Below are 15057 nucleotides of genomic sequence, written 5' to 3'. Positions count from 1 at the left end.
AAGGCCGTGTGTGTTGTGGATTGTATGGGAAAGAACGCAGTAAAAGCTGCTAGCCCGAGATATGCAGCCCTGTGCCACTGAGTGACTGGAGCCTGGCCAGAGAGAGAGAGGACACACAGTTTGCCGTGTTCCCTCACAGGCAAGTCCCACCATTGAGGGGCAGCCTTCTTTTCCTGGTGCTGAGCCTCAAGATGCATTTTGAGAATGGTGCCATTGGTCACTGTGGTGGTATGTGTGGTATTTTGCAAGCTTGTCTTTATAAAATTGTTTACTGTGTGTGTGTGTGTGTGTGTGTGTGTGTGTACACAGGTACACACATGTCACAACCTGCCTGAGGAGGTCAGAGAACAACTCTTAGGAGATGGCTTTCTGTTATCTGGTGGGCTCCAGGGCCCAAGCTCATGTCGTCAGCCTTGCACGCAAGCCCCTCCACCCCCTGAGCCATCTCGCTGGCCCTTTTCCTGCCAAACACAAGCATTCAGAAGACCAAAGCTCATGGGTAATGCCCAGGCACGCATCTCAGTCAGCAATTCCATGCAGGGCAAACGCTGGACAGTAAGAACCGGGTTCTGCATCTGTCTCCTAATTGTGCATGTCAATGTCTTTACAGAGATGTGCAGCAGCTTCCGGTCTTAAAAGAGGTGTGCTATGATGACAATGAGATTGTGCACAAAGCCGCCAGCCAGCCAGCATCTCCAGAGATGTGAAGGCTTTTCCTTCCAGCCTGTCAAAAGACGCCTCCAATGCTTACGGAACACTGACAGAAAAGTGGGTTCTTTTTTTAGTGTCGGTCCTGAAGTCCTGACTAGATCTTGGGGAAGTCATTCCTCTTCGCTGTCTCACCCTTTCCCCACGAACACAGTGAGGGCTTTGGAAGTCCTGTGTTGTGGCAACCTGGATTTAGTGACCGTCACTCAGTTATGTGTTTCTGACTCACCAGGTTCCTCACAGCAGCCCTCACATCCTTGTTCCTCAGGCTGTAGATGATGGGGTTCAGCATGGGGGTCACCACCCCATAGAAGAGGGAGATGAGCTTGTCTGCGAGGTCCTGCTTGTCTGCCCCCAGTGGGTCCTTGGACTTGGGCTTCCCATACATGAAGAGGATGGTCCCATAGAAGACGATCACCACAGTGAGGTGGGCAGAGCAGGTGGAGAAGGCCTTCCTCCTCCCCTCAGCAGAGGGGATCCTCAGGATGGTCACGAGGATGAAGATGTAGGAGACAAAGATGAAGAGGACTGGGATTGCCAAGAAGATCATGTTGGCCACCCCCATGCTGATGATATTGATGGAGATGTCAGCACAGGCCAGTTTCAGGACAGCCAGGATCTCACAGGTGAAGTGATTGATGACATTGTCCCCACAGAAGGGCAGCCGCATTGCCAAAGATGTCTGCACTATAGAGTTGGTGACACCACCTGCCCAGGAGCCGGCAGCCATGGGCACATAGGCAGCCTTGCTCATGACCACTGGGTACCTGAGGGGGTTGCAGATGGCCACATAACGGTCAAATGCCATCATACTCAGGAGCACACACTCCGTGGCTCCCATGGCAAAGGAGAGAAACATCTGCACTGCACAGGCTGAGAAGGAGATGGTCTTCCTGGGGGTCAGGAAGCTGTCGAGAATGAGGGGGACCGAGGAGGTGGTGTAGCAGATGTCCAGGAAGGAGAGGTTCCCCAGGAAGAAGTACATGGGCGTGTGCAGATGAGAGTCGAGGATGGTGACCAGGATGAGGACCCCGTTGCCCAGCAGGATCACCAGGTACATCAGCAGGATGAGCAGGAAGAAGGTTTTCTCCAGCGTTGGGTGGGCGGAGAGGCCCAGGAGAATGAAGCCGGTCACAGGGGAGGTCTCATTGGATCTGTCCATGGTACATCTGTTCTGAAACCTGCGGGAACTCGGAAATGAGCATCAACATCCTCTGACTCCAAAAGCTCCCAGGCAGCCAAGCAAAAGCCTTGTCCTGCCAAGCAGCAGGAGATGTCCTGAGAGCCCTGTCATCTCTGTGGCCTTGTTCACTTCTAGGAAAGGAAGTGGGGATAGATATTTAACTTCCTAACTTAGTGACAAGTTAAGCTGGACTATCCTTTCTGCAGAGGACAATTCAGAAAACGACAAAATGTATTAAACATCTCTGTGAAGCATTGGAGAGAAAATAAGAGAAATTATGCGGGTAAGACTTGGGGAGAATGAGGGTCCAAGGGAGTCAGCCCAGCTCTTGAGGCTTCTGCAGCCTCTGGAAGTCAACGAGAGGCCTTGGCACTCACTGGCAGCCTAGTGGAGAGAAAGAACAGACTTTGAGGCACAAGGGCCTGTGTGCAGGGCGCCAGTCCAAAGCAAACTCCCTCCCCTTTGTGATGGGATCCCAGGGCAGCACCACAGGACAAGGAAAATCAGGAGGGTGCAGGCATTTACAAGGGCTGGTTTTCACCTTCGGGTCCTCTAAGCCTCAGGACTGGACTGAGGAGATCACAGGCTTTTAGTGCTCTCGAGTCCACAACAGGAGCAGATCCAGACTTCTCCGAAGGAAGGTATCGTCACTCTGGTCTGATATCATTCCTGTGAATAGCTGCCATACGTTTCAAAAGAATAAAAAGCTGTGGGTTGAGGGATGGTCCTGTGGGTGAGGTTCTTGCTGAGCAACCATGAGGATCAGAGTTCAGGTCCCCAGAACCCTAATAGAAAACCAGATATTCACAATGGCCCACAGAAATCCCAGTGCTCAGGAGGCAGAGACCAGGGATCCCCATGGTAAACTGACTAGATAGGCTAGCCAAATCGGCATGGCACAGGTTCATCGGGAGAACCTGCCTCAGTCAATGAGTGAGGAAGACATCTGATGTCAACCCTGGCCTCCACACACACGTACACATGCACACATGTGCCCCCACACACATGTGGACTCATGTTTAACACATAGCACATGAAAGAGAGACATGTACACACGTGCGTTTCCACATACATGAACACACATGCATAACACATACCACAAGAGAGGGAGAGAAGTCTCTAAGTAGACAACACAAATGAAAGCCAGCAGAAACCCATCACTGGGCAGTGCCAGTCAAGACGACGGCCCCCTGACACTGACACCGTTTTGAGGGTCAGTCCTGACCACAATGACCCCACAGTGCCAAGGCTCAGCAGCCTGGTGACAGTTCTGTCCATTGGGCGGTGAGGGCGGCGAGGGAGGGCATTGAGGGAGGGCAGTGAGGGAGGACTGTGAGGGAGGACTGTGAGGGCTGTGAGGACAGCCCTTGGCCCAAGAGCTCTGACCAAATTCTCTCTCATCATCTGTTTCACTTTGCTCACACCAGTGTCTCTGCTTCTCTCCTGACAAGCCTCTGAGCCCCAGCCTGCGCTGGTCATTCTAGAGACACTTGATGGGCACCTCAGAATTTTAAGTTCCTCTCAACACTGGGATTTGTTCTGGGACAGCAGAGAAAACCAAACCAAACCAAAAGAACCCTCGAAACAATAATAAAAACCTTTTTGCAACTTTGAGCGTCTCATTACCGTCATCTCTAAAACGATCACTAACTTCCCAGGCAGTCATCCCTCCAAGGGCAGAGAGCGACTCAGTCCCTTCTCGGTCCTTACTCTGAAGCCGAGCCACTGCTCTGAAGTTAGACTTAGTGACCGTCCCCACGTTAGGGCCACAGTGACTCAGTCTGGGTTAACTTACTGGACACCTCCTCTGGGCTACTAGGTTTGAGGGACATCGCAGTAAAAAAGGCACAGTCCTTGACCCTAAGGGAAGATTCTAGTAGGGAGATAGCTGTGAAATTAAATAATTACATGGCCATCCATAACATTGTTATCAACGTCAAACTTATTACCCCGGGGGTCACAACAGGCCTTGGATGTACTAAGCAACCTGTTCACCCGCTGTCAGTGATATTTTTCCTTCCTACATTTCTGATAACCCTGGAGCCCAGGCTGGACTGTCAGGGTGATAGTGCTTCTCATTTCCTCTATCCAGCCCTGTCATCTGGAACCCCATCCCCAAGGCACTTAATCCCTCTCTACACATCCATGAATATTCGTGAATCCAAATATCCATGAATGGTTGGGTGTCAGCTTGAAGATAAGCAAGAATATACCTTTTTCTCCTAGGGCTTTAGAAATACAAAATATCTTTTAGAGGCAATATATCGCCCAGGAATCAACTACGAAGCTGATAGTGAGGATAGTCTCTAAGCTTGAAGACAGCCCAGGAGCACGGAGCATGCTGTCTGGGTAGCATGTGGGCTGGGCAGGGCAGTGCCCAGCTGGTTTTCCTCTCTCCTTTGGCCAGCCCTCGTGTCTCCCCCAGGAATCCAGGTTTGGTAAAGGAGACATTTCCTTTAATGTCACCAGCACCAAGTTGAGAAATCCAGCTCATTGGTACCATCAGACTGTGGACTCTACAAAATGAGGAAATGCCCAATGGTTGTAGGTGAGTGAGGGATTGCTGGAGAGGGGGAGCCAGCCCTTTCCTGGGTTCTGATCTTAGCGACTCCTGCAGCTTCCTTCACGGGTCTTAGTGATTCCGTGAGAACAGCACCACACCGCCTCCGGCCCCTCTGTTGTAGATAAGCTGATCTGAAATGTTGCTCTGCTAACGAAAGGTTGCTGTGGCTTTGATGAAAGCTTGCACTTACCTTTCTCGGGAACATGTTGACCAAGAAGAGCTGCTTTCTCAGAGTGGAAAAGAACTAGGCTGAGAGCCCAGAACGTGTGGCACCTAAAGGGTCAGGCTGGCCCTCTCCCCTCTACCGGCCTCTTGCGCTCAGGGCCCAACCTCCAAAGGTTGGGACTTTACCCTTAGAAGTCAATTTAAGTTCCAGTTAGTTCTCTGGGACCCTTTTAGTCCCCGAAGTCATTTAAAGCTCAGGAAAGTATGTTGTCCTCAGCTTAGAAACTTCCTATCCTTCTGGGATATCATCCCTAAGATCCAATTATACGGAAGAACTAGAAGTTTGCTGACTGCTTCTTCTCATGCTTTTCTTCCCTCTCTTCCCTCTCTCTGAACAACATAATTGGACCAATGGTGTCCATAGCTGCTTAGTGATTACTGGATTCTTCAAGACCCTCTCCCCAGCTCGTCTTCTTCAGGGCTGTGGCCAAGTCCTATTAGCCCTACCTAGTCTGTGCTCATGCAGTGGTCTGGGGGAGATGTCTGAGTGAAAAACTTACATCTTTACATTTTTATCCTCTTGAGTCAAGCACTGTGAAACAAACAGCTATAATCTCCCTCAGTCCTCACTGGGCGTCTAATAAAACGATTGTCCATCTGGCTCATATCCCTTAACCTTATAGGAGTCACTGACTGAGCGTGACCCAGGACAGGGTCTAGAGAATGGGCTCATTGCTGTGGAACAATATTTGTACTCTGTAAATGTGTATTGTCTCATTGGTTAATAAAGAGCCGGCTGGCTGTCTCAGCAAAAACCTCTGCCTACGTATGGCACCGACATCCACATAAAACCTGAGAAAGCTTTAAAAAAATTCTAAGCACACAAAAGTGAGCCAAACACAGCTTCCTAGTCTCATGTCCCTCATGCTGGCCGTGGTACAGAGACACATCTCCCAGTCGCTGCCTGCAGGTGTGAGCTGCCAGTGTGAGTCCTGCCAGCATGGCATGAACTAAGCCACCTGGCAGGTTCCCACAGTATCTCATGTGGGCCTCGGTACAGAGGGGCATCTCCTGGCCGCTGCCTGTGGGATGGAGGCAGCCACCAACTGCCATGCACTAGCACCATGCACTAGCACCATGCACTAGCACCATGCACTAGCACCATGCACTAAGCTGAGCAGTGCTGGCAACTCACATAACAATTTAAGATTCATCTCATGCCATCAAAAAACAATACAGATGCTCAGGAAAGACAGATCCAGATGGGGAAAAAAACTCTAAACAGGTTACAGTGTGTTTAAAAATATACATAGCTGGGCTGGAGAGATGGCTCAGTGGTTAAGAGCACTGACTGCTCTTCCAGAGGTCCTGAGTTCAATTCCCAGCAACCACATGGTGGCTCACAGCCACCTGTAATGAGATCTGGTGCCCTCTTCTGGCCTGCAGGGACACATGCAGGCAGAACACTGTATATATAATAAATAAATACATCTTAAAAAATATACATAGGCTTGGGAGAGAAAAGAGAAAGGATTATAGTCATAGATTAAAATATAGTTTAAAAGCAATAGTAAAGTCCTTAAAAAGGTGTAAAGTAAAATTAAAAAAGAAGCCACATAAAGATGGGAAATACAACAGAGAGTCTGGGTCCTGTGTGTTATTGTGTTGTTTTTGAATTTTTTGACTGCTGATGAATGAGCGATAGATGCTAAGAGACACTGGATGAAAACTGCTAGATTAAACCAACCTATAAATATTTTAAACTATCTTGACTTCAAAAATGGAAGTCAAAAGGTGTGTTGCTTTGGGGAAGAGGTTATGCTTTTATTTCCATAGGAAATGAGAGGCTATGGATTCATTCCAGGTTGATAGGAATCAGATTTGATCAGGGAAGATTCCCTTAAAATCCTGGCTACAGACACAAATAAATAAACCTAGAAAAATTACAAAACATGTAATATATATTTTACCTGCTCAAACATAAAACAAAAAGTCATCTTTGGCTAACTTGTGTACAACACACTGTCTATATTTGTATTAATACAGAGATGTATGTTACCTTTAAAGGTTTATGTATTTTCATAGCATGGGAACCAGGCACCAATAGGTGACCCAGGTGATCTAGCATCTCATAATGCCTCTGTTACAGTTTCCTCAGAGTTCTGCATCCAGAACAGCTTCAAGGATGCTGGCTGAGATGGTCCAGCCTCACAAACTACTCCAGTCAAGACTTAACCATTATCTTAAATTTTCTCAGGGTCCCCCAAAGATGCTAGTGCCTCCAAACAACAGAAAGCAGTCTAGAGAGAACAACACCCACATTCCCAAAAGATTAGTTATGGATGTTTGTCATCATTTAAATGGGATTGGTTACAAATTATTATTGGTCACAGTCAGGAAAAAAAGTTAAACAAAGGAGTTAAATTTGAAGATCTCTTTCTAAAGGAAAAAAAGGGGATATAATATAGAAATGATGAGATAAAAGAGTAGATTATTGAATCTACTTTAATAAAACACTATTAATCCTGAAATATTTTACATTGGTATGGAATTTGGTTTATTGATACAAATTTAAAGTTATTTTTACTATACTAAATCTGTATTTCTATTCTTGCTTGTAGTATTATGCTTATACAGCTCATTTAAAAATGTAATATATAATTAAGAAATACAGGTTAGTAGCTAGTCATCTATAATAGTCAAACTTGTAGTCATATTAGGTATGTTTTCAAGGTTAAGCAAATATATTTACATAGACAGTCTTCAGACACTTCAAAGACTTAGAGAACATGGTATTTAAAATGTTTTAATAACATAAGGATTTTCTTGACAATGAGACACATCTGCTCCTGGCAGCACCAATTTATTTCAGAGAAGATGGTGGACATGGAAGAAACTCCATATGGAATTTGCTTTCTTTGTGGCAAAAGCTAACCACTGAGCAAAGAAACTGCCTTTGCCTCAATTGTTGACAGTTTACCGTCCAAAATGGACTAGCAGGATTTTTAAAAAAAAAAAAAGTGACTTCCAAACTTTGCTCAAACAAGGTAGGACAGTCCTTCAAAATTCCCTGTTTCTCAGAAAAGTCTGTCAGATATACTAGACCTATAGGCCAAAGCTGGATGCCCCAATGTTACAGAAGAACTTTGGGTGACTGTCCAGGCAGCCAGATGTTCCTGTCATTAGATAATATTACACCCTTCTGGGGTCTTTGATGCAGTTAAAGACTAAATGATTAGACTTAAAGTTTTCCTTAGTTGTGGTAAAAGGTAAATTAGGTATAAAACTTTAGACTCACAGAAATAAGATAGATAATAATTTTCCCTAATTTTGCCAAAAACAAATGGATCAGATGTTATAACTGTAATTCTTACTTGATAACTGTTTTTGTTGTATATATTTTTACTATGTTATAGTTAAGTCCTTTCTTTTTAATTAGACAAAAGGGGGAAATGCTGTGGAACAATCTTTGTACACTGTAAATATGTATTACTCTCATTGCTCACTAAGAGCTGGCCAGCAGTCCTGATGAAAAACTCGGCCTATAGCTCATTCCTTTACTCTGGCTTTAAATTTCGGATCTTCCTGCCTCCACCTCACAAGTGCCGGGGTGTTCTAGGCCTGGGTCACTGTACCCATCTTCAGCAAACTTATGAGGCTGTACTCTAATGAAATGGAAATCTGTACTGGAAAGCAGGGCTTGGCTTCCCGGAGTGCGCCCTCTAGTGGCACAGAGGCAGGACCACAGGGTGGTTCAGGGATAGGGCGGTTGCCTCACTTGGAATCAAACAGTCCTCAGCGTTGGAAAACGGGCAGGAGAAAGGAGGCGTGGAGGGGAGAAGAGGAGAGAAGGGAAAAGAAAAGAAAGGAAGACTGATTTACTAAACGAGAAAAGCACTGCTCGGGCAGGGAGTGTCCTGCTTGGCTACTGTGAAATTTGGGAGGTGGCAGGGCCACACCTCCTCACCAGAGGGCCACATCTCCCACCTCTAGTCCCTGCTGGAGGGAAGCCCTGCAGCCAGGGCAGCCAGGAGGCACTCGGGTTTCCATTTGTCAAGACCGTTTTAAAGTGTCGGACATCTCATTCCACATGTGGGCTTGTGTGTGTGTAAATGTGATTTGCCAAGGATAAGTGGTCTGAGCCCCAGACCCTGACACTTCCAGGCTTGATAGTTGCACATGTTGTATTTTCCTGAAGACAAACGTGGACACGATATCCCCTTGGAGGTCACATTCCCTCCCAATTTCCGGGAAATGTTTCCATGCAGTTCAAAGGATTTAGAGATCTGCCAGGACTCACGAGAAGCAGGGCACCTCACAGAAGGGGAAGAGGCTCGCAAGGACTGGAACCGGGGGCTGTAAGGTCAGGGGACTAGAACTCTCAAGAGGAAGGCTGCCGCAAGAGGAGGTGAGGGGCCAAAGCCCCGCCCCCTGGTGGCGGGGAGACCACGTATGCGGGCACATGCTGAGAGGAGGAAAGAGGACCCCAGGTGAGTCTGGATGTCTGAAGGCTTGGCCATCAAACCATCCTTGCCCTCTCGCAGATCCGTCCCAGGTAACTTAGCTTACCTGATCTTCCGCATCTGCTTCCGAGAAGCAACTCATTTTGTTTCCATGTTGTGTGCCAGGAAGAACTTCAGCCCCTGGGAACCCACCTCCCCTTCACCCAGTGGCAGCAAGCTCACAAACTGTCCTCTGGCAAAGAACCCCTGCATCTGTCTCTCGGGGATCCTGAGTGGCAAACACATGGGTATAAGGAAGGGAAAAGAGAAAAGCAGAATAACGCAGAAGGCAGAGGCTGGGAGGCCGAGTTATGCTAGCAGAGACGGGCGTAAGGAGGGGAGCAGAGTGTAACGAGTCCAAGTCAGAAGCTGAGGAACCGGGCATGGGGTGGCGGGCGGGGAAGGTCTGTAAGAGAGCAAGCTCCTAGAACCTCAAGGCACAATGCTCTGCTATGGAGGGGCCAGCGGATTCTGACAAGTGTGAGGCCCAACTGTACTTTTATTCCTCCATGAAACCCATAATTTCCCCCCAGCCCTTCACGAAAGCAAGTGTGATGGAGTGGAGGCCGCGGACATTCAGAGGGCAGAGGACAAAGGTGCTAGATATCACAAAGGCTGCGTGCAGGAGAGTCCTTCCCTGCTCACAATCCCGTTCCCGTCTACTACTGTTCCAGTTGGCTCCCGGTACTCCTGAGAGCATGTGTGTGTGTGTGTGTGTGTGTGTATGTGTGTGTGTGTGTGTGTGTGTCTGTCTGTGTCTGTGTCTGTGTGTGTGTCTGTCTGTGTCTGTGTCTGTGTGTCTGTGTCTCTCTCTGTGTGTGTCTGTATGTGTGTGTGTCTGTGTGTGTCTGTATGTGTGTGTGTGTGTGTGTGTGTGTCTGTGTCTGTGTGTCTGTGTGTGCTTGCTTGCTCACGTCCTCAACAAGTAGCTCTCTAACCTTCCAAACATCAAATGGGGACATTACAATTGTTAGCTGGATCTCCCCACTCTCACATGCTAGTCAAAAGTCTGGTCCCCCAGCTTCTGATTAGCCTGCTCTGAAGGTATAGTGTTCCCACAACCCCCATCATGGCCTCAATAGTATACTAGAGTGGCTCATAGAACACAAGGAAAATTTACATTTACGAGTTTAAATATTATCTATCTATCTATCTATCTATCTATCTATCTATCTATCTACTATCTATCTATCTACTATCATCTATCTGTCTATGCTTACCATGTCACCATAACCCCCATGCCCACTTCATAGGCTTGTTGGGAACAATAGATACCCCAAGATTTGGAGAATAATGGTCCCTCTCACTGACACCAATGTTTCACTAATATCACAAGCATCACAAATCCAATGTATATAAACTCCTCAAACACAGAACTGTTTATTAGTCGTTTATTTATTCACAGCTACCAGTGTGGCTGGGCACAACAGAAGTACAGAAATCATGTACTAAAGAGTCAGAATCAACTGTGTAGCTGCCACAGCCCCGCCAGTCCAGACAGATGCTCCTCCTCACCCGCTCTGAGGCTATCTTCTAAGCCAGGGTCTGGTTTGTGGAGGACAGAAAACAGCCTCTTCTATTCATCAGGTAGAGCTATTAGAGCAAAAAACAGATTGATGAAAGAAAAGCACACTAATTTATAAATTTAACTTCCTGACACACAAGTTTTTTTTTAAGCCTTTATTGACTAGATAAATGGTCCAGTGGTTTAAGAGCACTGGAACCCTCTTCTGGGCTCCATGGGTACCAGGCTTGCATGCCATGCAGACACAGATGTAGGCAAAACACCCATACACATGAAAGAAATACATTTTAAACGGCTTTTATCCTTATTTTTAATTATGTCTCATGCATGTGAGCTCAGGTGCCCTCAGAGGCCAGAAAAGGGTGTCCAATCCCCTGAGCTGGACTTAGAGGCAGCTGTGAACCACCTGATGATGGGAACTGAACTTGAGTCCTCTGGAAGAGCAGCATGTGCTCTTAACCACTGAGCCACCTCACCTCTCCAGCCCTTCTGGAGTTTCTGTTGCTGTTTGTTTGCTTGCTTGTTTTTTGAGACAGGGTTTCTCTGTGTAGCCTTGGCTGTCCTGGCTGTCCTGGAACTCACTCTGTAGACCAGGCTGGCCTCGAACTCACAAAGATCCACCTGGCTCTGCCTCCCGAGTGATGGGACTAAAGGCATATGCCATCACCGCCCTGCTTCCCTCAGGAGCTTTTTCTAAGAGTAAGAAGACTTAATCTGAATGTTCATTTTAGTAAGTTTGGTAGAAATGGAAAGTAGTTGCGAGTTACCCTGCGGTAGAAAGAGGAACTAATACAGTAATTAGGAAAACAGCCAGATCTGTTTATTTGGATTCCTCTTGGCAACCTGTGCTGACTGGTCATGTCAACTTGACACACAAATTAGAGTTATCTAAAAGGAGGGAACCTCAATTGAGAAAATGCCTCCCTAAGACCTGGCTGTAAGGCATTTTCTTAATTAGCAATTAATAGGGGAGGGTTTAGCCCATTCTGGGTGTGTCTATCCCTGGGGAGGTGGTCCTGGGTTCTGTAAGAAAGCAGGCTGAGCGAGCCAGAGCAAGCCAGTAAGCAGCACCCCTCCATGGCCTCTGCATCAGCTCCTGCCTCCAGGTTCCTGCCCTGTTTTAGTTCCTGTCCTGACTTCCTTTGATGATGAACAGTGATGTGGAAGTGTAAGCCAAAGAAACCCTTTCCTCTCCAGTTTGTTTAATGGTCATGGCATTTTGTCTAAGCAATAGAAACCCTAACTAAGACACACCCCTATGGCTCTAAAAGCCTTCTTATTAAATTTGTTTTGTGTGTGTGTGTGTGTGTGTGTGTGTGTGTGTACATGTGCCCACTTGTGCACACAGGGCTCACATAAAAGTACGAGGACAATTTGTTGAAGAAGGTTCTCTCAGGTCACCTTTAGTTACTGAGCCATCTTTTTGGTTTCCACCCCTATCTTTTTAATTTTTTTTTCTAAGACAAGGTCTTGTGATGTAGCCCATGCTAGCCTTGAAATGTGATCCTCCTGCCTCATCCTCTGGAGTTCAGGGATCAAAGGCCTGTGCCTAAACAGGAGGAAGAGTAAGGGAAGGTGAAAGATGCCTTCCTGCGAATTCTTGTTGATCAGCTTTTACTAACTGACCAACATGCCTGAGAAGGTTCACTTATAAAGAGAAAACTGCCTGGAGACGGAGTCTCATGTAGCCACTTCTGATCTTGAACTTGCTATGTGGCCAAGCATGACTTTGAACTTCTGATCCTCCTGCCTCCACCTTCTGAGTGCTGAGATTGCAAACATGAGCCGTCACGACCCTTTAGGTGGTGCTGGAGAATGAAGCCAGGGATTCCCACATGTTAGGCACTCCCCCATCTGAGCCACATCACTGGCCCCTGAGAAAACGTTGATGTTCGCTCACAGGTTTCAGTCCATGGCTGTTTGGCTTCCGGGCCTGTGGTGAGCCAGCATGCCATGGTGGGGAGGATGTGGTGGAGAACAGCCATTCACCCCATGGTCAGGATGCAGGCTGCCCTCCAGGCACACACCTGTGACCAGCACACCTCCCACTTGGCTCTGCCTCTTCAGGTTTCTACCATCTCAATGGCACCAAGCTGAGACAACGCTAACAGCAATGTCTTCTGGGGGACATTTCAGATCCAAACTGTAAGTGCCATCTCCGGTTTAAAATACTCAGTGGGCCAAGTCGCCATATTTGGGGAACATGTCCTAAACCTAGCAGGTGTGATATGAACCCTCACTGGCTCCTATCTCCCCTGTACCTGCTTCTGAGATGGCTCTCTAAATCTCACCTTTCTCATTTCCAAGTGTTTCCCAAGGCTACTATGGCTTCCCTACCTCTCAGTTCTCATCCTGGACTAGGTCTACACACCCTGCAGTGTCCGGCCTCCTGCGCAGCTTTATGGCCTGCTCAGTCATATCTGGTCCACCCATAGTTCCACTCTGCTGGTCCTTCTCTGAAGACAGCAACCCACTTCCGGTCACTGTGTCTCCCATCTCCCTTCGTGTGTCTGTAGCATAGAGATGGTCTGTGGTAACGGGAAGGTTGGTGGAGACAATCCGTGGGTCAGTGGATAGAGTGAGGCGATGCCTGGGTGGCCGGGGAACCTGGATTGAGATCCCTGAGGCTCAGTTTTTCTTACATGTAGTTTCTCTGAGGTGACAGAGCCACCTTGAATCAGTCCTTGGGATAAATCCCAGGAGAATTCTGGGAACATAGCTCCAGCGAACTTTTTGAGCTGAACTTTGTGTTTAGAGGAAGCTCCGGGTAGGTTTCCCCTTGTTTAATTGGGCCTATAGGGTGGAGTCTCAACTTGGAGCCTCTCACTAAACTTTAAATTGCTTCTGGGATGGGACCTAACCCCACAGCAACCCCAGCCTAAGCTCCTCGGAGAATCTGGAGCCCTGGAGAGCAGGATGGGGCGCAGAGGAGAGCCGCTGGGTGTGGTGGCTCTGGGTGGCTTACCCACTGGCCCAGGCACAGCCTCCTCTGGGCTGGGGATCCCAGGGAGCCTCAGGCTTGACAATCAGTGCCCCTCTCCCTGCTGCTGAGCCCTAAGCTTAGGTATGAGCTCGTAAGGCTAAGATTGCATCTTGGAGTCCCTGACCTTCAGAGTCATATAGAGAATCAGGAGGGGAGACAGTCGTAAAGCAGTATACACTGTGATAAAACCACACAGCTAGCTGTTGCTGGGACACCTCTGAGAAATGTGCCTTGCCTGGCCTGCTGGGTTATGGCTAGCCAGCTCCCAGAGGGGCAGGTGACCCAGAGCTAGTCACTTGTGCTCACCTTGGTACACTGGCCACATTGCCATTCCACTAGTCTGCTCCTGGAAGCAATGGACACAGCGTGGATTGGATCCCACACTGGGTAAGTTCTAGGTTACCTCGACGTCCACTTTCTTCTAGCTGAAGGGAGGACATGAGCAAAGGTGTATGGAGTGGGTTGGGACAGGATTGGGTGGAGAAGGCAGCGGTTTGCAGAGCTCTGAAGGCTCCAGCCTGCAAGGGAACAGGTAGGTAGCTTGTAAGAGCCTGGGAAGCTGACGTAGGGCCAGTGAAAGGAAGAAGTTAGAACAGGGCATATTTCGTGTCCCCAAAGAACTCTGACTGCCTGACCACAGGCCTGCACCCCATCCCTCAGACATTTGAGCAAGATTGCAAAACCACTCAGCAAGGAGAAGCCCCCCTGAAGGAGGCTTCAGTGCCGAGGTTGATACAGTCTGAGGAAATTTTGCTTTCTGATACTAAAGGGAGCTTTTCTTTGGATACCGTTCCTTGTCCCCAAACCACCGATATTCTGAGATTCTGAACACGACCATAACCAATTAGGAAAAAAAAAACACCATCCTCAGGACCACATGCTAACCTCAAACCTCTCCTGACCTCTGAACTGCTTCAACTCTGAACTGAGAGGAGCTGAAACAGATTGGAGACATTTTTAGGGCTAGTATCTGTCAGTGTGTGGGGTTGTTTGTTTGTTTATTTGTTTTAGACAAGATGTCTCTGTGTAGCCCTGTCTGTCCTGGAACTCGCTCTGTAGACCAAGCTGGCCTCAAACTCAGAGATCCACCTAACTCTGCCTCCCAAGTTCTGGGACTAAACGTGCATACCACCCATGCCCGGCTGTGTATGCTTTTTAAAGACACTTTCTCACCATGTATGTAGCCCAGGCTGTCTTCAAATTCATGACCCAGCCTTGGCCTCCTGAATGGTGAGATTACAGGTATGTACCACCATGCTTAGCTAGGAACTTTTATTTAAAAAAAACAAGCAAACAAAATAGAAACAGACTGCCATAGATGACCTGTAGAGGAAGTACAGAAGCCAAGAGTTTTGTTGTGTATATTGGGTGAGCTTGCTTGCTTTGTTTTCTTTTGTGTTTTTGTTTGTTTGTTTTGTTTTGTTTTTC

At 47.6% G+C, this 15057-nt stretch overlaps 1 protein-coding gene across 1 annotated transcript; it reads right to left on the bottom strand.

Moving 5' to 3' along the window:
- Nucleotides 1-777: 777 nt before the first annotated feature.
- Nucleotides 778-1870, bottom strand: LOC102923418 (olfactory receptor 13C7-like). Its single transcript, XM_006986021.3, has one exon. It carries the CDS (start codon nt 1868-1870, stop codon nt 911-913), a length of 960 nt encoding a protein of 319 aa, XP_006986083.3. The 3' UTR covers nt 778-910.
- Nucleotides 1871-15057: the final 13187 nt, after the last annotated feature.

Source organism: Peromyscus maniculatus, chromosome 2 (genome assembly GCF_049852395.1).
Source record: "Peromyscus maniculatus bairdii isolate BWxNUB_F1_BW_parent chromosome 2, HU_Pman_BW_mat_3.1, whole genome shotgun sequence".
Taxonomy (NCBI): domain Eukaryota; kingdom Metazoa; phylum Chordata; class Mammalia; order Rodentia; family Cricetidae; genus Peromyscus; species Peromyscus maniculatus.
The sequence above is the reverse complement of the archived record's forward strand: the minus strand, read 5'-3'. Positions and strand labels throughout refer to the sequence as shown.